At 40.3% G+C, this 23,957-nt stretch overlaps 1 protein-coding gene across 1 annotated transcript; it reads right to left on the bottom strand.

Annotated features, from left to right (window-relative positions):
• Positions 1 to 14,973: 14,973 nt before the first annotated feature.
• LOC139719117 (monocarboxylate transporter 7-like) lies at positions 14,974 to 23,634 on the bottom strand. The gene is made up of 4 exons (XM_071630549.1): positions 23,430 to 23,634; positions 21,685 to 21,822; positions 16,174 to 17,070; positions 14,974 to 15,092 (listed from the first exon to the last, which is right to left on the bottom strand). The coding sequence occupies exons 1-4, from the start codon at positions 23,632 to 23,634 to the stop codon at positions 14,974 to 14,976; spliced, it is 1,359 nt and encodes a 452-aa protein (XP_071486650.1).
• Between the last annotated feature and the right edge of the window lie 323 nt (positions 23,635 to 23,957).

Here is a 23,957-nt window from a genome sequence, read left to right as displayed (position 1 = left end):
ATGACCTTTGACCTTATCCTGTGACCTCCAACGGCACCATAACATGAAGATACCACCAGTGCATCTATGACCCAAGTTAAGTTGTAATCCAAGCAACCTATGTGAAGTTATTTGTCAAAAGAGAGTCTTGCAGGTAAACTTTAACATAGAAAAGAGAGTCTTGCACATACTCTTTAATATATGACCTCAAATGACCTTTGACATCATCACATGACCTCCGACAACACCATAACATGAAGATACCCCTAGTGCTTCTATCACCCAAGTGTGGCTGCCATTGCTGTAACAGTTGCCAAGTTATGCATCATAAGAGAGTCTTGCAGGTAGTGCCCCAGTCACACAGTGCCTTACGATGGGTTACGTCCGCCGCGGATAGATACGGATGAGTGGACGCAGGGGGACGCAGCGTGGACGCAGGCATCCGCAGGGTCGTTTGTAGACGTAACTGTCCGTAACTATTCCGTAAAGAAACGCAAAATGACAGCGCCAAGCCTGCGAAAATTTCGCAGAGCGACTCCACAGATGCAGCCTTACGCAAGTAACCGTAACTAAATGCAACTATCCATTACTGAACGTAACTATCCGTAGCTTGGACGCAGACCATCCGCAAAAATGTTTACCTCCCGTCCATTTGCGTTCAAATATTCGGAATTCTCCGTAAATATTCGCAACTCTCAGCAAGGGTTCAGAAGCATTCGGAAATTAACGCGAGTCGAAAAACAAATTACGTGTCAATTCGTAAGTTTATCTGCAAGTGGACGCAAATATCCGTATCTGTCCGTATCGCCCGCATTTTTTTCCCGCATGTTTTGTAGAATTTTCTGGTAACGTCAAGGAATCCGCGGGAGTCCGCAGAAAAATCGACTCTTTTGGACGTAACGCCGGACGCAGAGCATTATGTGACTGGGGCCTAAACTTTAACATTCGTGACGGACGACGGACGGACGACGGACGGACGCCATTTGGATCCCTTAGGGCGGACTCACACTGTGCGATTTTTACTGCGATTTACCCTTTGCGATGTCGCACGACGAGAAATCGCACAGTGTGAGGATGTCTGCGATACGACAACCGGCGATTTGGGGATATCGCAGGGATCGCAGCCCCATCGCAGAACTTTGAACATGTTCAAAATTCTGCGACAATCGCTTGCGACGATGATCGAAAACTTTCAGCGAAACAAGGTGGTAGAAGAAGTACTAATCAAGATTTGGCTGGATATGCTTCCTTTATTCCACAATTGCTTACTGATCTATCTCAACATGATGACGAAGATGAGATGGGGAGGGAGTTTTACAACGACTTAGAGTGCAATCGTGAGTAATTCTACCATGAATATGGGCTTCTCGCGTCCATTGCAGCCGTTTTGTCCATACGTAGTCCCATGTATAGAGTTTGAACGAGGGCAGATTACACAGTCTGTGGATTGGTTAAAATTCTGTTTGCGTACCGCCGGACCGGTACTGTATCATATGCATAGCCTTGGACTAACTTTTTAAGAGTTAGATCTAATGTTTAGATTATACTAAGCCTAGGCCCTACTGAGTATGCTATAAACTAGACCCATATCTAGCTACTTGTAGGCCTAAATACGTGTGTGGGCCTAGAAGTGGTTCTAGGCCTAGTCTGCCCTAGATCTACATACGTGTTCCAGTCGAATTTTATAAATTAAATCGACATAGTCTATAGTACACGTTGTATAAACTACTAGGGCTAGGCCCCTGGTCTGGACAGGCTCTTGTAAGTCTAGACCATAATGGCTTAGTACTATTGCACTGCTACTGGATCGACTGACGTGGACGTGAACACTAACAGTAACAATAAACACATAACGTTAGGGCCTAACGTTAGACGTGGTTTCTGTCTAACGACATAACGTTGAAAAAGAGTACAACAGTTAGAGATCTAGTCTAGTCTGGAGGCTTCAAATGTGAAACATTCTTCCTGCCCTGCACACACGACCATACTAACACACAGTTACAAAACGGTGGAGTACAGTTAATTCTGAGTAGACCTCTATACCGACGGAACCGGAACAGAAACAGAAACAGATCCAGATATTTTTTACACGTTGATAGGAAAGGATATTGATAATTGAAAGTCTAGCCCATCAAGATGTAACTGATATTATTAGTGACAAGATCTCTAGAAATCTACATTTTCTTATTAAAGTCTTATATAGATTACCTAAACTAGTATGTTTAGACCCTAAGCACTAGATCTAACAGTTAATTAGTCTAGCACTAGCAGTCGTAGCATGCACTAACGTTAGCACTACTCGCAGTCAGCAGGCTTCTTCTTAGTTTTAGACCCGTTCTACAACATTAAACGATAGTAATGTTAGTCCCTGATGGTGATCTAACGTAAGGGTACTAACGTTAGATGGTCTACATTTTTTTTTTTCCAAAATGTGCTCATGGATTTCCAAATCATACGGTTGGCCTACTCTGGTTAAGCTAGTGATGGCTACAGAAATACAGTGTCGATTATTACTTAGGCCTAGGCACCTACTGGATCTAGATTGTCAGTAGCTGTGCTAGCCTTTCCTGTCCTTGGCTGTGGTCTAACCCTAGAACCGTAGGCTTAGACCTATTTTGTATCAAACGTTAGAGGAATTAGAACTCTAACCGTTGGAGTTAGACCTACACTGTAATTGAGATCCATTGCTATAGTTACAAGCAGTATGAATCCAGATCCTAGACAAAAAATAAACAAACTGTTCCCAAACTTTTTTTTAGAGTAGACGTAGTGTCTAGTCTCATGGAAATTACCTAACTAAGCCAGGAGTATAGCACTCTAGATTTTTAACAATAAGGCCTAAGTGGAACTGAGGTAACTTAGATTGATCAGTTGTTCTTGGAGATTTGTACAGAAATTGTAGTCTAGAAACACACACACACACACAAAACAAATGCAATGCATTGAAGTGACCCTCTCTACATGTAGGTTACTAGGTGATTAACATTTTATCCATGTTTGTCCGAGTTTTTATGTGATGATCGATCATGCACTCCAAACTGAAAGTTGTTACTGTATGAGGCTGTAACATGTTCATGCTCAGGTCTGCAGACTAGTGCTACAAAGTATTTGATTATCCGGCAGTGCGTCATTTGTTAATCTGTGGCGATAAACACAGCCTTGTCGTTGCTGCCTCAGCAAGTCACAAACGTGCTGTGCACAGCACTTGGTAAGGCTATATAGTATACAGTACAGTACAGTACCGGTGTACATGTCATACTCTCTGTTAACTTTAATTGCCCTTTAATTTCATAACAAAGTATATCAAAATGAACTCTCAGTCTGAAATCATCAAAGACCCTACCCCAATCTGTAGGGTGTACAAACTGTACTTGCAGTTTGATTGCAGAATGTAAAACATCATTCAAGGGCAATCATGAATTATCCAAAATTGCAGATTGTAGGAAACAATGCTGTGTGCGTCATGTGTTACACATGTATGTATATTGACATACTTGTACTAAACGTACACTATATGTAATGCATAGTGTAATTTAGTTAAGCTTTCGAGCCCTTAGACCTTAGTAAATGACTGAAATAATTATGATTATGATATATGAATTTATGAAGCACTTATGTACAAGCCTGTCCAATGATCAACAATGGTGAATAGTTGAATAAATTTGTTTATCACTATATGTGTTTGTTAACTCTAGATTCATTCCCAAATGTTGTCCTTTTTACCCAAATGGTAAATTTTGAGTCTACTGTAATTATCATAATGCCTGAAAATAGTTGTCCCTTTGTGTCACCCTAAACAGGTCTGAATAAAAATGAAATCTCTAAGGAATTCATACTGGAGGCTTGTCTCAATGTTGAAAAGGAAGAGCAGAAAAGGAGCAGCTGGCAACTGGTTGTCCTGCAGAAGTACATGAATCCCTCTCTTACCTGCACTTTCTGAGGACAAACATGCCAAGAGGATACCTAACCAATTTTGGAGACTGAGGTACAGTATATATGTTAGAAGATAAAATAAACACTTTTTCATACTTTCCAAAATGTTTATGTGACTGCATGTGTGAATACATCAGTTTCTTTTTCTTTTTATGGTGGCTTGACAATTAAAAAAAAAAAACATTAAGTTGAGAGCAAGAAAGATATTATTTCAAAAAGTGTAATTTAATTGGTCTTTTACAGTATTTTGAAGAAAATGCTACCCTAAAAGTGATGAATAGTTTATTCATAGAACTTCAAATACAGTCATTGTAAGCAATTTCTAGAAATAAATGAAAACATCATTTCTTTGAAAGAATGAATCCATTGTAAGACATAGGGGGAATGCATCCCTCTTCATCATTCTAATTCAATACAATATGTAATCATGTTTGTGTGGGGTTTTTTTTCTTTTTCTCCTATTTACTAGGAATTACAAGATGATAAAGACTCTACCAGCAAGGCGTCAAAGGCTGAAATGCTACACATAAGGAGCAGGAGAAGGAGAAGCAGGACCTGTCAAAGCAAAACCTAAGAAGATAAGGAGGAGTCAAGAAGCAAAGGAAACCAAAATTTTATCAGCAGTAGGTACCCTGCTGATGCACTAATGGAAAATGTTTGCTTTACCTCTAAAATAGAGAGAGAAAGAAAAACAAAAACATGCTTCTTGTTGTTTTTTTTTCCTCTCTCTCTACAGACAAGTGCAACATATTTATGTATTTGGGGTGTACCCGAAAATCCCAAATTTGATTTACATACTTCAAAGAACATTGTTGAGTAGACTTTATTCAAAGAATTATCATCCAGGGATACTTCTTTTTGTCAGGGCGTTCAGATCTATGATCACTGTCGAAAGGATTATTCAGGCGTAAGTTCTCTAAGTATAAAACAAAAACATGCCACATTGTTCTTTTACTTTTTCAAGAAAATAAAATTCCACAGTCAATTCCATGGTCGAGGAACTTCATAAAAACTCAACTCGATAACTCAACTGTGGTTGTCAGTTGCTAATATGTGTAGTTCAAGTGCTGTAAACACTGTAAGCAAATGGGCGGAAAGTTGGAGGCATCCTAAACTACAAACATTTGCTTCACAGGGAACCTTATGCATTTTTGTAACAATTAATATTTCCCCTATTTTCTCCCTTTTGCTCTCTTTTTTTTTTTGTGTTTGTTTAGCCCTTGTCATGTAGTTCACCTCAACACTTACACCTCTAACTGCAAGATCGGTGTGGGATGACATTGCTGTCTCTCTGGGACTTACTGGAAACAAAAGCTACTACAAAGCTACTACAGCAGGCAGTCGTGAAGGTGGAACTTGAAGAAACTGACATATTGTCTTGTTTCTTTCATTTATGTTGGACCAGTGCAAGTTTCCATGAACTTTACATGCATTTGATGTTAACTTACAATGATTTGATTTCTGTTTTCCCACCAACTACAAACACAGCTACTCTCGAAAAACTCAAATTTACGTGCAATCACCGTGAGTCATTTTTTTTTTCTGAAATACCATCAAACAGCTGAAGAGTTTCAATGTGCAAGGTTTTGTCATGATTTTAAGGCGATTATGCACTGTTACTCCGACAATGCACTTTCCCTTTCTCTTTAAAATGTATCCTGCAACTTTAGATCATGTACAACAAATGTACCATGTTTTGTTTGTATCACTGGAAAACTGGAGAGGGAAAAATTCCACAAGCTTTTGTTTGATTTGTGAGGGCCATTACAATGTTCAGAGACAATAGCAACACTCTTTCCACTACTGTTTAGAAATGTATGTTTTGTGCAACTTTACATTAAACTCAACATGTGGGCCAAACATTGTTTTAATGGCTCGAAAACTGGGGAAGAAAGCTGTTCTTAAAGCCGTTACATAACTTTGAGGGCAATTAGTGCTGTTACCACGGCAACACACTTTGCAGTGAGCTGAACATGTAAGCAAAACTTCTTTTGAATCGATGGAAAACTTCAGAAGTTCAAGAGATGTTTTACCTTGAAGTTGTTGTATATGACTTGCACTGTTGCAAAAGTGGTAGTGACATGACATCATATTTCTTCGTCACTCACAGGACTGCACAGAGTAAAAACACCTTAGGCCTTTGTGGAAGTGAGAGCTTATTGCAAGTTGTCTAATATTAGTTTAACTTGACCATTGAACAACTTAGTTTTGTAAACTTATTAATCACCCAAATAATGCCAGTCTACATCAACAAGGCTTTTAATAATCATTGCACAATGATGGAATTGCACAGTGTGTTTTCATCGCCCTTGTCTAAGCGTATTGAAATGTGAGTCTGACAATGATACATGTATTGTCAGAAATGTTTGAGCTAGAAAAATGGAGAGTGGCACACGTATCATTGCAATAAGTTGTACTATAGCTGCAAACAAGAAATCATGTTACTGTGCAATTCTGAATTTAGAGCAATGTGAATGCAGCAGTCAGCGTTCTGAGATAGCTATTTTTTTTCCTATGCAGTCGTATATATGCTACCGTATAAGTGCTGCATGGTATTTTAATCATACATATTTTAACTGCTGATCTCCCCCCTCTGCACAAAATTATGTTTGTTTGTTTGCTTGTTTTTTATCATACCTCTATCTGTATCAATGGATAACATTTATTACTGGACTCAACATCTGAGAGTTTGAGTCAGAAAATTGTTATAGTTGTATTTGCTACATTGTAGGCTACAATTTGCCACTTACCCTTATCAGTCAAAGCAATTCAATGTTCATTCATTTGTATCTTCCTGATTTATTGGTAACACAATTGTATATTTCTTGCTTATAAGTCAATTCTGGAAAGTAATATGTGTAACCAAAATTACATGTACTCTAGTCTTGAACCTTTTTTTTTCCTTCCGCACATTTTAACCAGCACATCTTCTTCTTGCAAAGAATGCCTAAGGTAGGCACCAACATAATCTGGGATGGACAGAAAATGGGCAATGTTGAAGATGAGATCTCCTGTAATGATATTACATTTTTAAGGTATACAATTGACAAGGTTCACACACAGTTGGAATTTCAATTCAAATGACGGCTTTGCCACAGTATTTTGCAGTGTATGCAGTGTCTGATTAATCTGGATTAGGACCAGTAGCACATTTAGTGCATCTCAAAGCACCCCTTCGGATGCTGGTATGATCATTTCAATTTGGCATTTTTCAAAATACACTATATGTTTACAGTAAGTGTTTATGTACCTTTGTACACAAACTCTAACTGTAAACATTGCTTGTAGAGTATGTTAGATTGCAGCAATTTCCTCTCTGAGGTTTGTTTGTTTGTTTTTGCAACATTATTTGGGAAATTGTAGTGGCATAGGTAGTTGTCTCATGCAAATTATAATGGTAACTCGTTGAGCTGAACTTATTGTAGATGTTCAAGTTGACTGAATTTATTCATTGTTTATGTGGAAAAGAAATGGAAGTTGATGTTTTTTGTCACTTTGTGTGATACTTTTAAGAACTATGACATCCATACTGCAGTATGTATATATGAATTGTACAGCACAATTATGATATTGCTTTTCCTACTAGTTTTGCATTTTTTTTTGCATTTTTTTGACAGTACAGTGTACAATTGTATTGAACTAATTGAAGCATACAGCTGTACTCATGATATAGAAAGACAAATCGACAATTTGAACTGCTTTGTACCATCTTATCTTTTTCTTTTTTGATGATGGAAATAAATAAACTATTGAATTGACTTTAATTGTGATCAATGTGTCTATATTTTAGATTTAATTTAATGACTTGAATATATCATTATCTTTATTCTTGTCACGTTTTTATTTGTGAATCAATATATATTGTAAATAAGTGTGATTCCCTTACATCTGGATGGTAATTACATACCGTACACAAAACAAGAGTGAATTTTTCAAGGGCCAACCAGAAAAATATGTCAGCACAATATTTTATGTGTTTGAGAAACCACAATGCTAGAATTCCACTATCAAAGCCTTAGAAAAGCACTCAGAGAATACAGACCTCCACCAAGCAGTACTCTTTCACCCTTACTCTGATTTCTACCCATTGTAATAATTACATCAATATGCGTAATATGCTGTAAGTGACTATTTCCAATGATCAAGAATCCTACAACCACGTAACCCCCCCCCCCCCTCCTCAAAAAAAAAAAAAACCGGGGGGGGGGGGGCTTTGATCCAGGCAGTGATCCAAATTAATACCAAAATATGGCATTTCATTTTTCTATCATTATTAACTTTATTTCTTAGAATATACACTGTTATTCGATTCATATCTAGTAATTTCTGTAGTTACTTTGGAATGATAAAAAAAAGCAAGCTTGAACATACATGTACTTTTCAAACCAACGTCGCCAAAAAAAAAAAAAAAAAAAAAGTCACGAGTGACTTCATTCATGGTAAGCATTCTTTGTGATGAACAGGTGCCGTAATGTACGATGTACGCATGCGCACGGTGTAAATCGTAGGCCACAAATCGCACAGTGTGCGGTGTACATCGCAGCACCTGCGACAGAGTGCAACAGGCTGCGATATCGCACATTGTCGCAGCGCAGCGCATCGCAGTAAAAATCGCAGTGTGAGTCCGCCCTTAGTCTAGCCTTTTGTCAAGGCCCTCTCGCTGTATGGTGAGAGAGCCCAGCTGAGTGGGGTTGCGCGAGGGCCTTTTGAGATCTGCTTCGCATCCTTTTGTTAGCCCTTTGAATTACCGAGTTTTGCTCCCCGATTTCGGGAGCAAAAGTCGGACCAATCAGCGTGTCTGTCTGCTCGAACCCGATTTGAATGGAGCGGATGCACGCCGCAGACCACACAGAACTGTATACACACAGAGTGTGTAGAGTTCTGTGGCAGACCTCTGCGGGTGGTCAGTGATGCATGCGAACAGATATGAAAACACGTCCAAGACTGAGGATTCGGGGAGCGCGCCATTCCATTGGTTGACCGGAACCCGATAAAATGAGTATTCAGAAGGGTTCACGTGTCATGAATAATAATGTGTGAAGCAGATCTCAAAAGGCCCTCGCGCTGGCGCGCTCGGCTGGGCTCGCTTCGCTCGCCCATTACAGCGAGAGGGCCTTGACAAAAGGCTACCCTTAGTCTCGCCTTCACCTCCGGTGGGCGAGACAAAAAGTGACCCATCAGGTCAAAGGTTAAGATTGAAAAGTAAGTCAAAACTTTACTAATCCATTGAATTGCACTCAAATATCAACCCACTTCTTCTTCAAGTGGCAAATCATGATGTACAATCTTATTCATACACTCTAGATTCAGTGTAACTTGACTCTGATGAAGTCGGGATATTTTTGGAGTTCTTACAGTAATTATAAGCTGGCACCTGAAGTATGGGCTTGACCCAAACAGGTGTGTTAATGGCATTAAAACATGCAGGAAGACAGAGAAAAGGGTCTTGAAATACAAGTGGAAAAATCCTAGCCTGTCTTAGGCAGTGAAAAACATTTCCAAGAGGATGGTTGGGTTGGGGGCGGGGTTCCCAGACCATTCCTGCTCTAGTTAGGGTTAAGACAGCAAAGTTCACTCTCATCTATGCATACAAAAGTGAAGCCACATATCCCAAGATCTTATTGCTCTCTTGTCAAGAGATTTAGAATAAAAATTCACACTTTTGGAAATATCTGGAAATAAACATTTCAGGGCAACTTATGACATTATAATAGTTAATCATACAGAAAGTTTAAAGGGCCAATCAAACGACACCATGGGGTCCTTATTCACCTCAGTCTTACTGATTTTTTGCCCAAGAGAAGAAAAAACGTGCTGTTATCAATTCCTGTTGGAGTTATTATTTCAAATTCAAAGGCGTGTTGTAGGACCTTATAGGCTAAATTCATGCACATTTTCAGCGAATTTCATTAATCAATAGCTACAGGAGGAGAAAAGTTTTGACCGCCCTGATTTTTTGGTGGTTTTTTGAAAACATTTTATTTGGACTTCTTGTACCCTTTAAGAATTTTTTCACATCAGGTGGACCACTTTCTGGACACTGTTGGATGGTCCTTCCATCCTGTGATAAAAATAAGAAAAAAAGTTCAAGCAAATATAAAACATGCACATTCAAAAAACTTTTCTCGGTTTTGTCCCTATTCACCCCGCCGTCCCTGTTCACCCCGCTTTACGGTACTTCAATTTGAAACCCTCAATTTTGGGGAGACATGGGACACCCCGGGTGAATGAGAGAGATGGGTGAAATGGGACAACCATAAAAGAATCAGTAAAATTCTCACAAAGTAGATAGATTTAGAAAAAACAAATACATTGTAATGAAGATGTAAAGTAAAATTGGAATAATTCGTGAATAAAAGGCCGTTAAGACCTCAATCGTAGAACGTTTCTAAATTTCTTCTTTGTGATAAAATTCTGTGCAAACCAGACAATTTGTAGAATATATTCCCTTGCGTAACACACGTTTGCTTCCTTCATGACCAAATTTAACTGGATTTCTTTGAAGACTTGTTAGCTGATAACAAGAACACAACATACACTAAAACTGGCAAATGAATACGACATACGTAGAATGAAAGTTCATTGCAACTGTGGCGGACAGAGGTATAGATAACAGAATTGGGTCCAAACTTTGGCACTGAATTTACCTTAGTCTTTTGAGTGTGCGTGTTACTGGTGGGTGCTGCAACTAGTCGTTACTGTCATGTGAATCACAGTTCTGACAGATGTATCCCCTTTCGCCAGGAGTGCATTCCTCGTAGGCCCACAGCAGACATGCAGTGCATTGTATCCACTTTTCTCCTGCTTTGTTGTTGAAGGACTCACCACAAACAAGACATGGCCATTATTTGTCTTCGTCGGAGCTTGCCTCTCTCTTATTGAGACGTTGTTCTTGTTGTTTGGTTGATTTTCCATGCACCATATTGGTCTTTCTTTACCGCTTCACCTTGGTGTTCTTGCTCTTTTCTTCCAGAGTCTTATTGTAAGGCGTAGACGTTAAAACCCAGCCCTCTCAGTTTTGCGTGTGCGCTTCCGTTTTGCCTGTGATTTAACTGGTTTGCACAACTGAGAGAGCACGATTTGGGATGGGTTGCCATGTCCTGATAGGTTCAGACTGCCAGCGGATGAGGTTGATGGGATGTCACGATTTTCCGAGGGAGCATGGATTATTGGCGCTGCTGTTACAGTCTGGGCAGTAGATGGTCCGGAAGGCGCCCTATCACCCACTTGCTGATTGTTCACTCCGATTGGGTTTTCATTGGGAGGCGGTTGCTCTCCATCACCGCCCGTTTTCAGCTCATCAGTAGGGGTGGAGGGCTGTTTCGCGTTTTCTCGGTTAGGAATCACTTCTGTCTCGGCCGCTGCGGTCCCATGTGGTCTCTGAAGATTGTCCCCTTGGTTCGGTTGGGGTTGGCGGTCAGTGCAGCTGGGATGAAGTCCTCATCAGTGAAGACTTTGTCGTTGAATGTCCAGAGTCCACACACTCTGAACCCATTCACTGACTTCTCGACGGTTGCTGATCTGTTATATGCGGAGGCGAATATCTCAGCAATGTCATAAAAACTGATACGCTTTCCCTGGTTGGCAACCATCCATGTGTCTGCTGATGTGTTGTAGACATTCTTCAGGCCTTTGAAAAATGTCTTGTCCAATGGCTGCATTTTGTTCAACTATGATTTCAAAGGCCCATATGAGTCCTTCCTGCTCTCCTTACTTTTGTCATTCCAGTTTCCAAGCTTCCGCCAAACTCTTCAAGTACCTGTAGAATACAAAATTCGAGCCCCATTTTGCATGGTATTTATGCACAATGAAGGGGGGGGGGGCGATTGTTATCTTTGTTTCACTTCAACTTTTGTACAAAATTCATAAGCCAAAAGAAAATCATAATTTATGATACTAACCATGCACCAGCACAGACTGTGTTTTTGTTTGTCGTTTGGACATGTTTAGCTAGCCCCTCTTCTCCACGACACATTCTGCCACATATCTGGCAAGACACCTGTGCATGGTACATGTTAAGATGCTCTGGAAAGTCTTCAATTAAGTGTCATGTTAGTGACTTAGGCCACATGCTTTTGTTGCCTTGTTTGAATATTGTTACTTGGAAGATGCAGGTTGTGGAGGCTGAGCAAGTTGTAAAGGCTGATCACGTTGTTGAGGCTGAGCAGGTTATGGAGACTGAGCACATGCCGACATTGACTCAGTTGCTAGATGCCTTGCGGCTGCAGATGATAATGTTTGTCACAGGTGGAATGCCTCAACAATATCTCACAACACAAGTTTACCTCGACCCCATTTTCCCCACACGCACACATACAAACAAAAAGAAAAAATGGCTGAGGGTTATATTTTTGGCAGGCATATTATGAGCTAAGCATTACTGAGAAAAAGAAAAAGGATTCACACATTCAGTGACAGACCCGCACTAGATTTTGTCCCCTCCGAGGCATTATTCTCATCCCTCTAATACATTACACAGTCCTGAGTTATAATGCATGCAGAGAGTCACATTATGATTTGAACATTTATTAAGTAGTTCCTCATGTACAATAGCAATTTTGACTAGAACTTGCTGGTAAATATAGATCAGGTCTGAGGCATGATTTCCACAATTAATGCCTTCAAAATCAGCACAGTTTCATGTGCAAAACAAATTGCTGGACTCGTTAAATATAGCATGTCATATATATTTGAACTTTTGTTTAAATCTCGGTGACAACACTCAGTTTTGCGCGGGCAAATCCTTTGAATTTCTGATTTGTGAGCCTCGGCTTGTAAAAATGTTAACGTGCAGTGTAATATGTTATCGAGAAATTCTTCATGTCTAAATAACTTTTCAGAAGAAAATAAGACGTTGGTTGTCTCTGCATTGGCAAGTCAATGGTTATTGCCAGAACGCTAAACTTCCGATGCTGCAGGTTATTCATGTGCACACTATTATAATAGGCATACCTGACCACACTTATGTAGTGGTCTGCTAAGTGTGGTAGGATGAAGTGTTACGTAATTATCAGACATGTGTATTCGCCCTCTCTCTCTCTCTCTCTCTCTCTCTCTCTCTCTTTCCCTCTCTATATATATCTTGTATTTACGACTGGCGATCATATTCTTTATGTTCTTTTGTTTAATTTATGCAGCCATTTTCCGTAATTCTTGCAGGATCATAGAATATAATTCAACAAAGGAATTATGATTCCTATGATTGTACAATACAAGTTGTTCAATGCTATGTCCACTTAAACCATATCAAAGACATGCCAGAAAATTTATTGAATTGCTTTTGTTTTACGTAGTGTGCCTTTATTGATAAATATTCCATTTCAATTCTTAATCATAATTCCTTATCTACTGCTGGTTGTGGTTGGATGGACTGAACAGTATTACAATTGTACACTGATTGTTTTGCATTTGTTATCACAGCATGTTTTCTTTCAAAGACATTTCTGTTTATTGACATTGAGAATCAGTTTATTCAAATAAAACCATCTATTGATGTGATTCATGTCGAGTTTGATGACCCGTTTAATTAATTGATGTCAGAGGTAGAGTACGAAACAGAATAGGGTCATCTGCACACGGATAATGGTGTAATTTTTGATCTGTTTAGCACTGTCGTTGATATATTGTAAAAAAGAAAGAAGAAAAAGCTATCAAATAAAACCTTGCTGTATTCCGTATGAACTGCCTGAGGATCTGAAATAATACATGACCGAGGAAGGTACATATTTGTTGACTATCCATGTACCTTTGCATTTACATTGTAAATAACTTATTTTTTACATGTCTAGAATATATATGTTGCTTTTCAATTAGCGTTATGTTTTGTACAGTCGAAAATGAAAAATAATCAACAAAATGAATGAAATAAATTTTTTCAAACAACCCCTGTGTATCTCTGAGAAATGTCTCATCCCAATAGTCATTTAATTTATTCTTCTGTTACATGTACTCTCGTGATACTCAACTGATTTCATCCTTCTAATATTTATCGTTAAGAATTTTTTTTTTTTTTTTGGTGAAAAAGTTTATTTTCTGTGCACATCCATGACACGCGTGATTTATTTTTAACCCGTTCCATCTAAAATCCCATAGACTTAGTACACAGGCCACCGGGTTCCCGTAAGGAACGGGTTGACTGGATTTTGATGATTAGGCATATTGTGTTTACTAACCATAGACAATGTCATGTTTTTTTGTTTTTCTCAAAATGGAAAGCTACATTACTTCATTCTAAATTTACATACATCCTTCATACAAGTTGAGGCCAGCGTCTTTAAGTCTTCTGTAAGTAACTGTACCATGCAGGCGATTTGTCTGTCACGTGACATTTCAGAGCAAATTGAAAAAAGAACAAACAAACAAACACACAAACACACACACACAGCATTCTATATATAAAACGCTATTTCCAGCCATAGGGGAAATAAGGAATACAATCCGTGATAGGTTGAGGGAATTTTGACAAAAAGCATGAAGAAACAGTATTCATAAAAATGAAAATATTGCCCTTTTTCAAAAAAAAAATGCAGCAATATTGGCTCAATGCAGAATTGACGTGACAGGAGCACAAAATCCACCTCATAAACGTGTACCACTAAATTCTATGTTAGAAAAATCAGATATACATCGTACCTAAATTGCCCCAATTACCCTTTTTCTATGGATATCCAATATATACACCCATTTTTTTTCATCCCTGCCAATCTCTCCTCAATTGTATTATGGTGCAGTCCACAGTCTATATACACTGATATGCAATCTGTAGATTATAAGGCCTCCTTCAGCCCTGTCTCTATCTTTCTGTAATTCCATTTTACTAGATATAACCTTCAATATATAGGACCGTACATATCTCTGTATCAAAAAATACCAAGTCATCAAGCCATGTTTCATTTGATGATGAAACAAGATAATGTCACTATTATTGTCATTGTTCACAGCTATTCCGATACGCGCGAGGGAGCTGCAAATTCCAGGCATATATGCAATCTCTCTGTTCACGTCCAGACGCAACCAATGTATAGCCCTCTTCTCTTCTCACTTTGTCGCATAACTTTTGTGTCAGGTTCCAGTGGTCGACACGCAGTACCGTATGGGCAACAGAAGTAGAAAGGAGAAGAATTCAATCCCGCCGAGCGCCATGAATGCCACAGTGAGGGTGAACCTCTGCGCGAGAGATCCTATGTAAAAGATAGCATATCATGAGAGTTGTGATGAAAGATTTCAAGATTTTTTATATAAAAGAAAGCATATCATGAGAGGTGTGGTGAAAGATGTCAAGATTTTTTAAAACCCTCAAAAAGACTATAATCGTTCATTACTTTCAGCAAATGACGCCATGCTGATACGCATGCATGGTTCATAATTTGTTCACAAGGAAGTCCCCGTGATCTCAATTTGACGTTATGTATCGTGAACATAAAACAGAAACGGGAATATTCAGCTTCTCCATGCAAAGTTAAGCAAAGAAAAAACAAAACAACCCCGCAAAAAACCCACACAAAACAAAACAAAACCGAATACACACATAAACAGACAACAACAAACGATATTGAGAAGGACTTATGGCAAAGATAATTATGCTTACACCAAAGACATGGGAATACACCTTTCTATAGACTGAGCATATCTTGCATGTTTTCATTGCACATGACATGATAATCAACAGCATACATTGTAAGTTATTCTCCGTATGCAGGAAGGTGTATTCCAATGTCTTAATCATTTAGTACTTTGTGAGCAATGAATCGACAAAATGATATCATCAACAGAATCATGTTTTGTTTTTGTTTTTTGCTCGTGTGGGTGTACTCCGTTTGAAGAAGAAAGACAAAAATTACTTTAAAATCATTGCTATTATCATTATTATTATTGTTACGTATGGTGCGTATTAAGATTCACTATTGGAACAACACAACATATAATATGCATTTGAATTGCATATACTTACTTGAACTTAAAACTTGGTGTATCGAAAACCATGTTAATAACGAACTATGACTATCTGACCGTGCAAAACCAATAGTCAAACAACAGAGACAAATGATGACGTACGTCTTCACATGTAATGACTTTTGGATCATTGAAGAATTTGGAGATTCCTCTTTTTTTTTTCTTTTTTGTCCCAGCAAAGTTTCCTGTGCTAAAGTATCCTGGGTTATAGTTAGTGCTGGGTAACACAATCACTGATCGAGTTTAAGTGTTAGATTTGCTGTCTAATTTGATTATAAGCGGGTTTTGCAATCATTGCGATCTGCCTACCAGCCATAACGCCCCCTAAAGGTTCTCCAATGCCGTATGCCAGACAGAAGAATACAAACGCCGAGGAGAACGTTTCTGGTGGGACGTACTGCCGCAGTGTCACGACGTGGAGCGACATCCTGGCTCCGATAGTCAATCCAGTAACGAACGCAGCAAGCCCTAGATGCCAAAAGGCTAAGGTAAGGGGATCGAATGCGAACACGATGCAATTGATGAGACTGAGGAGCAAGTTGAGATCGACACTCGACAACCACTTCCTGTCGATGATTGGGCCCTGGATGATACGACCAATCCCGTTTCCAATTCCTCCAAAAGCCGCCAAGAAGACGGCCGTGGAGAGAGGGTATCCCCTTTCTACACCGTGGGGGATTAGGAACACCACCCAGGCAACGTTGATGAGACCGCCAAGTGAGAAGAATATGTAGAGCGGAATTGTGTAGGGTTCCTCGAAGACAATAGATAATCCAAATAGCTTACAGATCCCTCGTCCCAATCTCAAGTACCAGGCAGTGTCTGATGAAGATCTGCCGGAGTCGCCGTCTTTGGTCAGTCTGGATGTTTCGTCAAAGTGGTTGTCCAATTCGTAGCTTGCGCTTTCGATTGGTTCAACTTTGCCTCCATTCTGACTTACAGACGTCTTGATTGGTGCCCCGATACTTTCGATCGCTACGGCGAAGAGATACATGAACATGGACATGTGAAGTCCAATGGCTCCCAGCAGGAGGATGGCTCCTCGCCAGCCGAACGCTTCCCTCAGGGTCTCGGTAAGGATCGGTATGAGAATCATCCCGAAGGCGTTGCCACAGTGACCGATGCCAAACTTTAGTGCGAAATTCTCATGAACGTTCCGTTGGAATTCGACGACAATGCAGAGAATAACAAAGGCAAAGGATATCCCTACATGATCCATTTCCGGTAAGAAAGAGAGAGAAAGAAAGAGAGTAAGATATTAGGGGTGGAACAGAGGAAGAGGATTTTTTTTTCATCTTTATGCATTCAAACTCGTGTAACGTGTCGGTGTTATTGTCAGTACATGTACGAGCTTGTTGGAAATGAAACTCAACTGGAACCTGAAATTCCATGTTCAGTCTGACTTACAATGTAGATTACTAAACAAAAACTGGACAAGCCTTAATGGAGAGGTTTGATTGGTATCGCACAGTAGTTAAGACAGAAAAAGTGAAGTGACATCTGGTACTCAGTTTGTATTCATTTTTCACTGGAGTCCTTCTTTGAGAGAGAAAATGTAAAAAAGAAAACAATCACACCAAACTAAACAGCAGTCACCACGATGATGCACCCGTAAACTTGTTAGGGTGACGATTTCATCCTTCTTCAACTTCATGTCTAATCTTAATCCGCTCTCCAAATAGACTTGGCATTGATTTGCACGGTCAATGGGTTGAGAGAAGTCTTGATAAAAACATTGATTTACAAAATTTTCTTCAACAACCCTCCTTTCTTTCTCTTTCCTCCAATTCCCTACCCTCCTCTCCCATTCTCTCCCGTCGTATCCCCCTCCTTTCCAATTCATTTCCACATCCTGTATACCCATCCCTATGTCAACTTCAGATATTTGACAGAAAATAACATAGATAGCAATATAGTGCGATTGACTGAAAAAAAAAAGGTGGCGCTGAGAGTTTTACAACGGCGTAGCCAGGATTTCATCTTAGGGGGGGGGGGCGGTTAGTCTGCGAGGGAGCGAAGCGACCGAGCCCGAGCGAGCGGAGCGAGGGAGGGGGGGAGGGTGTGGGAGGGGGGTGTCCCCCTCCCACGGTGAGAACTTTTTGCATTTTGATGTTGTAAATGGTGCAATTTGATGCATGTTTTTGCGCGTTTTATCGACGTGAAACAGTCCCACTTGTTAAAGGTAGCAGTATATTTTGATGTAGATTATCATTGAACAATTTGCCTATAAAATGCTACAATTTAAATATGCTTCTTGTATTAATTCTTTTCACTGAATATCATGAACGCGACTGAACCCGAGAGAGCGGAGCGAGCGAAGGGGGAGAGGAGGGTGTGGGAGGGGGTGTCCCCCCTCCCACGGTAAGAACTTTTTGCATTTTGATGTTGCAAATGGTGCAATTTGATGCATGTTTTTGCGCGTTTTATCGACGTGAAACAGTCCCACTTGTTTAAGGTTGCAGTATATTTTGATGTAGATTATCATTGAACAATTTGCCTATAATATGGTACAATTTAAATACACTTCTTGTATTGCTTCTTTTCACTGAATATCATGAACGCGACTGAACCCGAGCGAGCGGAGCGAGCGAGGGGGGAGGGGAGGGTGTGGGAGGGGGTGTCCCCCTCCCACGGTGAGAACTTTTTGCATTTTGATGTTGCAAATGGTGCAATTAGATGCATGTTTTTGCGCGTTTTATCGACGTGAAACAGTCCCACTTGTTTAAGGTAGCAGTTTATTTTGATATAGATTATTATTGAACAATTTGGCTGTAAAATGGTATAAGTTAAATACACTTCTTGTATTAATTCTTTTCACTGAATATCATGAACGCGACTGAACCCGAGCGAGCGGAGCGAGTGAAAGGGGAGGGGAGGATGTGGGAGGGGGATGTCCCCCCTCCCACGGTGAGAACTTTTTGCATTTTGATGTTGCAAATGGTGCAATTTGATGCATGTTTTTTGCGTGTTTTAAAGAGTTGAAACAGTCCCACTTGTTTAAGGTTGCAGTATATTTTGATGTAGATTATCATTGAACAATTTGCCTATAATATGGTACAATTTAAATACACTTCTTGTATTGCTTCTTTTCACTGAATATCATGAACGCGACTGAACCCGAGCGAGCGGAGCGAGCGAGGGGGGAGGGGAGGGTGTGGGAGTGGGTGTCCCCCTCCCACGGTGAGAACTTTTTGCATTTTGATGTTGCAAATGGTGCAATTAGATGCATGTTTTTGCGCGTTTTATCGACGTGAAACAGTCCAACTTGTTTAAGGTTGCAGTATATTTTAGTGTAGATTATTATTCGACAATTTGCCTATAAAATGGTATAAGTTAAATACACTTCTTGTATTAATTCTTTTCACTGAATATCATGAACGCGACAGAACCCGAGCGAGCGGAGCGAGTGAAGGGGGAGGGGAGGGTGTGGGAGGGGGGTGTCCCCCTCCCACGGTGAGAACTTTTTGCATTTTGATGTTGCAAATGGTGCAATTTGATGCATGTTTTTGCGCGTTTTATCGACGTGAAACAGTCCCACTTGTTTAAGGTAGCAGTATATTTTAGTGTAGATTATTATTCAACAATTTGCCTATAAAATGGTATAAGTTAAATACACTTCTTGTATTAATTCTTTTCACTGAATATCATGAACGTGACAGAACCCGAGCGAGCGGAGCGAGTGAAGGGGGAGGGGAGGATGTGGGAGGGGGATGTCCCCCTCCCACGGTGAGAACTTTTTGCATTTTGATGTTGCAAATGGTGCAATTTGATGCATGTCTTTGCGTGTTTTAACGAGTTGAAACAGTCCCACTTGTTTAAGGTTGCAGTATATTTTGATGTAGATTATCATTGAACAATTTGCCTATAATATGGTACAATTTAAATACACTTCTTGTATTACTTTTTTTCACTGAATATCTTGAACGCGACTGAACCCGAGCGAGCGGAGCGAGCGAGGGGGGAGGGGAGGGTGTGGGAGTGGGTGTCCCCCTCCCACGGTGAGAACTTTTTGCATTTTGATGTTGCAAATGGTGCAATTTGATGCATGTTTTTGCGCGTTTTATCGACGTGAAACAGTCCCATGCACTTGTTTAAGGTAGCAGTATATTTTGATGTAGATTATCATTGAACAATTTGCCTATAAAATGCTATAATTTAAATACGCTTCTTGTATCAATTCTTTTCACTAAATATCATGAACGCGACTGAACCCGAGAGAGCGGAGAGAGCGAGGGGAGGGGAGGGATGGGTGTGGGAGGGGGTGTCTCCCCTCCCACGGTGAGAACTTTTTGCATTTTGATGTTCCAAATGATGCAATTTGATGCATGCTTTTGCGTGTTTTAACGAGTGGAAACAGTCCCACTTGTTTAAAGTTGCAGTATATTTTAGTGTAGATTATTATTGAACAATTTGCCTATAAAATGGTATCATTTAAATAATCTTCTTGTATTAATTCTTACACTGAATATCATGAACACTGTCCGTTCAGCAGTCAAACAGAAAAAGCAATCACACGAGGGTGTAGATGGGGGCATATCCCCTCCCACACGAAGGTGATTTTGCGTTTTGACCTGAAATTCAGCGATCCGTTGCAAATTTTTGGTGCAATACTTTTTCACCGAAGTGATAAAATCACGGAATTTAGTAGCTCTTATTCCGAATGTGCACCATCTGTGTGTATGTATAAAGTCTAGTGAGGTAGAGCTTAGGGGAAGGGGGATTCCTCCTCCCGCTCGCGGAGCTTTTGCGTTTTTAGAATTGAAATACAGCGATCTGGGTATAGCCACAGTCTACTTCTATGCATGGCGGAAGGGGGGGGGGGCGGGCAGGCAGGGAGAAGGCGTGGGCGAGTGTTATCCCCACCCTTCCCCACCCTTGGAGCTTTTGCCTTTTTAAGGTTGAAATTGAGATATCTCGTCTACGCATATTTGATGGAATCAACATTTGGGAAATCACACACACACACACACACACACACACCAAACTGATGGGGGCTGAGGGAGGAAAGGGTCGATAAAAAGGGGAAATACCCCTTGAGTTTTCGGAATATAAGTGATAAGTCTTGTGCACTCAGAATTATTCATAATTTTTTGTAAATCTAAAAAGTGTACTAAGCTAGGGAAAGAGGCACAGAGGGGGAGGGTTTGGGAGGGGGTATCCCCCTCCCAAGCACGAGAGATTTTGCATATTTTGAATTGAAATTCAACGATCTGGTGCACACTTTGAGTGAAATATTCAAAAAAAATATCTTATTTGATGAAAGGTTGCAAAGGAGACCCGCTTCATGTGCATGCATACAGTATACACGCATTTTTTTTTCCGCCTCCCAAATCCCCGGTCCAAATCTTAGGGGGGGGGGGGCGATCGCCCCCATCGCCCCCCCCCCCCCCCCCTCTGGCTACGCCTAGTAAACACAAGGCTTGACAATCATTTTTTTTTTCTCTGGTCGCCCGTTCGCACCACTAAAATCTTTGAATCTGAAATTTTGCTGGCTCGAAAAGCAACTGTCCTTACCCTATAAGTTAACGAAAGTATAAGAGATGCGTTTTTTTTATCTTTAGTGCTCGAAAGGGCAACAACGAAAAAAAAAACTTCTCTTTTCTTATTTTCCCCTTTTTTGAGGGGTTGCCGTTCAAATTTTGAATGGCCTCTGGTCACCGAACCAGTGCTAATGTCACGAATGTAAAGCCCTGTTATTCCTGTATAAAATATCTCCCTCCATAACACTCTCTGTTCCTCCCCTACTCCCCTCCTGTACCCTTCCAATCTTTCCCGCCAACTGCTCCACCCGTCAGTCTGTTTGCAGATTGATATACTTGCCGGATACGAGGAGAGACACAGTGAACAAGAACAGTCCTTCAGAAATACTCGTTAGACAGAGACTGCCCCCGCTGACGAAGGCAAGGACGGCTACCATCTTCACTCGAAGTTTCTCCAAGATAGGTGCGACGAGTGGTGCTGCAGGAAACGAAAGGGGTGCATGTCACGAGACCGACACCCACTAATCATACAGCCCAAGAGTCATACAGCTCACAAGTCATACAGCCCATGAGTCATACAACTCGGGAGTCATACAGCCCATCAGTTCGACACTAAGCCAACAAGGCCCACGAGACCGACACATTACGCGCCGTGTTGTATCTGTCGAACTCGTGGGCTGTCTTCACTTAGTGTCGGTCTCATGGGCTTTATTTGCCTAGTGTCGAACTCATGGGCTGTATGACTCGTGAGCTGTAGGACTCATGGACCGGTTTTCCGTGTCGAACTCGTGGGTGTCGGTCTAGTGGGATGACCCCCACGAAAGACACAACTTATTTCAAATAAACACACACACACACACACACACACACACACACACACTTCATTGTCAAGCCGAATCTACCCAGTACATGTACAGGTAGAATCAAGCAAGGAGAATAATATACGAAGTGTTGGTGAAATCAAACATTAAACATGTAACTACAGCAGATTTAAGCAGCAAATAATTTCATGATGTGGATAGTTCTAAACGTTGTCCTTTGTATCAAATTGCTGATGTATTGCTATGTTGGCTTTTACGTTGGTATGAGTCATATGTTCTCCTAACCCATATTTTTGCTGGTATGTGTACAAATCAATGATGGGCAGTGATCATCTCATCTGATTTCCATAAGGGCTTACCCCTACGTGCACTGTTTCGTGAAAATATGTTAACGTAAGGATTCATTCCCTTCAATGCACAATTCGAATATTCATCTGCCATCTCTAAAGAAAATTCTGGCCTTTAATTTGTTTGGCTGAGGTTATCAACTTTTACAACAGTTACGACAGTTCTTGCTGAAAAGTTGTGGGCAAAAAAAAAACACAAAACTGTTAACCCCCACCCCCACCCCCCCCCCCCACCCCGCGCGGCGTGGGCAAAATTTTGTACACCTCCATAACTGATTCTTGTGACCTAACAAAATAAAAAAGTCACCATTTAGTGTTGAAAAGTCATGACCTCAACACATTATACTGACATTCGGAAAAAAAAGATCAGTGAGGTCGAGACTCAGAAATACCCCTGCGAATTTAGTTTGCTTGTCAAAACCATTAAAAAAAGGGGGTTAGTCCTGTTGATTGGGGTGCGTATTTAGTGTGTCTAGATGAGAAACATATTCTCCAATCAACGATCCATCATCGGAAGGAAAAGAGAGAGAGAGAAAAAAAAAGGTGCGAGGTACATTAAAAAGAAGAAGAGCCTCATTTTCATATTTAAATTGCCTAAATGAAAATATTGATATGACTGAGAATTAAAAAAAAAGTGAAACAAAGACACGCTTTTTGTGAGGGCGACTGCTGCAAACCATTTGAAGCACCGTTTATACGCTACTTCGATTTTATCGGATTCGGAACTCACACATTTTTAGTCAGTATGGATCTTTTGTGAGATTCGCCAAGGTCTGGTATTATCATGACTGGCTAAAATTACCCAATCAATTATCTACAGAAAAAAAGATAATGCAACATATAAGACTCTGTGGAAGTTATACAGTTGTAATTTTCCTTAAGACCACAAATCATGTCCGGCTGACTGGGAAACTAACCGACGACGAAGGATATACCATGATAGAGTCCGATTATGGTCCCGAGAGTTCCGTAGTCGGTGTCCAGCTGGTAGACGAGATCGGCCAGAATGACGCTGAAGCTCTTAACTAATCCCATCTCGATGAAGGAGATGAAGAAAAAACATACCACGAGTATCCACTCCTTCCAGCTGGCTCGGGGTCGTGGCTGCGTAGAGTCACCCATTGTTATCACTGCTATGTTTACCTTTACACCTGTTTGGCTTCCTTATGGTTTGTCTCCGTAAGTTACAATTCTGTGCAAGCATAGAGGCGTAAAAGAAAGTATAGCAAATCACACGTAAACTGTTTTCACATATTACTTATTTTGTTAGCTACGTTGTTTGACCAAACCTTCGCCTAATCATCCGTACAATGCACTGTATAGTTATCATAGTCATGATGGTAATACCAGGAAATTACTGACGTGGAGAGTAGATTAATATCCAAAAAAAAAAATGTTATTTTAATGCAAATAGGATCGACAATATCCCTTTAACCAAACAAACA

This window comes from Diadema antillarum, unplaced genomic scaffold, assembly GCF_040938485.1.
Source record: "Diadema antillarum isolate AM-2024a unplaced genomic scaffold, OU_Dant_1.0 scf00000104, whole genome shotgun sequence".
Classification (NCBI taxonomy): domain Eukaryota; kingdom Metazoa; phylum Echinodermata; class Echinoidea; order Diadematoida; family Diadematidae; genus Diadema; species Diadema antillarum.
Note: the sequence above shows the minus strand (reverse complement) of the source record. Positions and strands in the feature narration are given on the sequence as shown.

Excerpts from the sequence above, each read along its gene's own strand:
- LOC139719117 (XM_071630549.1), bottom strand. The coding sequence starts at position 23,634 with ATGGGTGACTCTACGCAGCCACGACCCCGAGCCAGCTGGAAGGAGTGG. Across the intron at positions 21,823-23,429 it reads TGGTATATCCTTCGTCGTCG|CACCACTCGTCGCACCTATC; the intron begins GTTAGTTTCCCA and ends CGTTTCCTGCAG. Across the intron at positions 17,071-21,684 it reads TGTGTCTCTCCTCGTATCCG|GGATATCCTTTGCCTTTGTT; the intron begins GCAAGTATATCA and ends TGGATCATGTAG.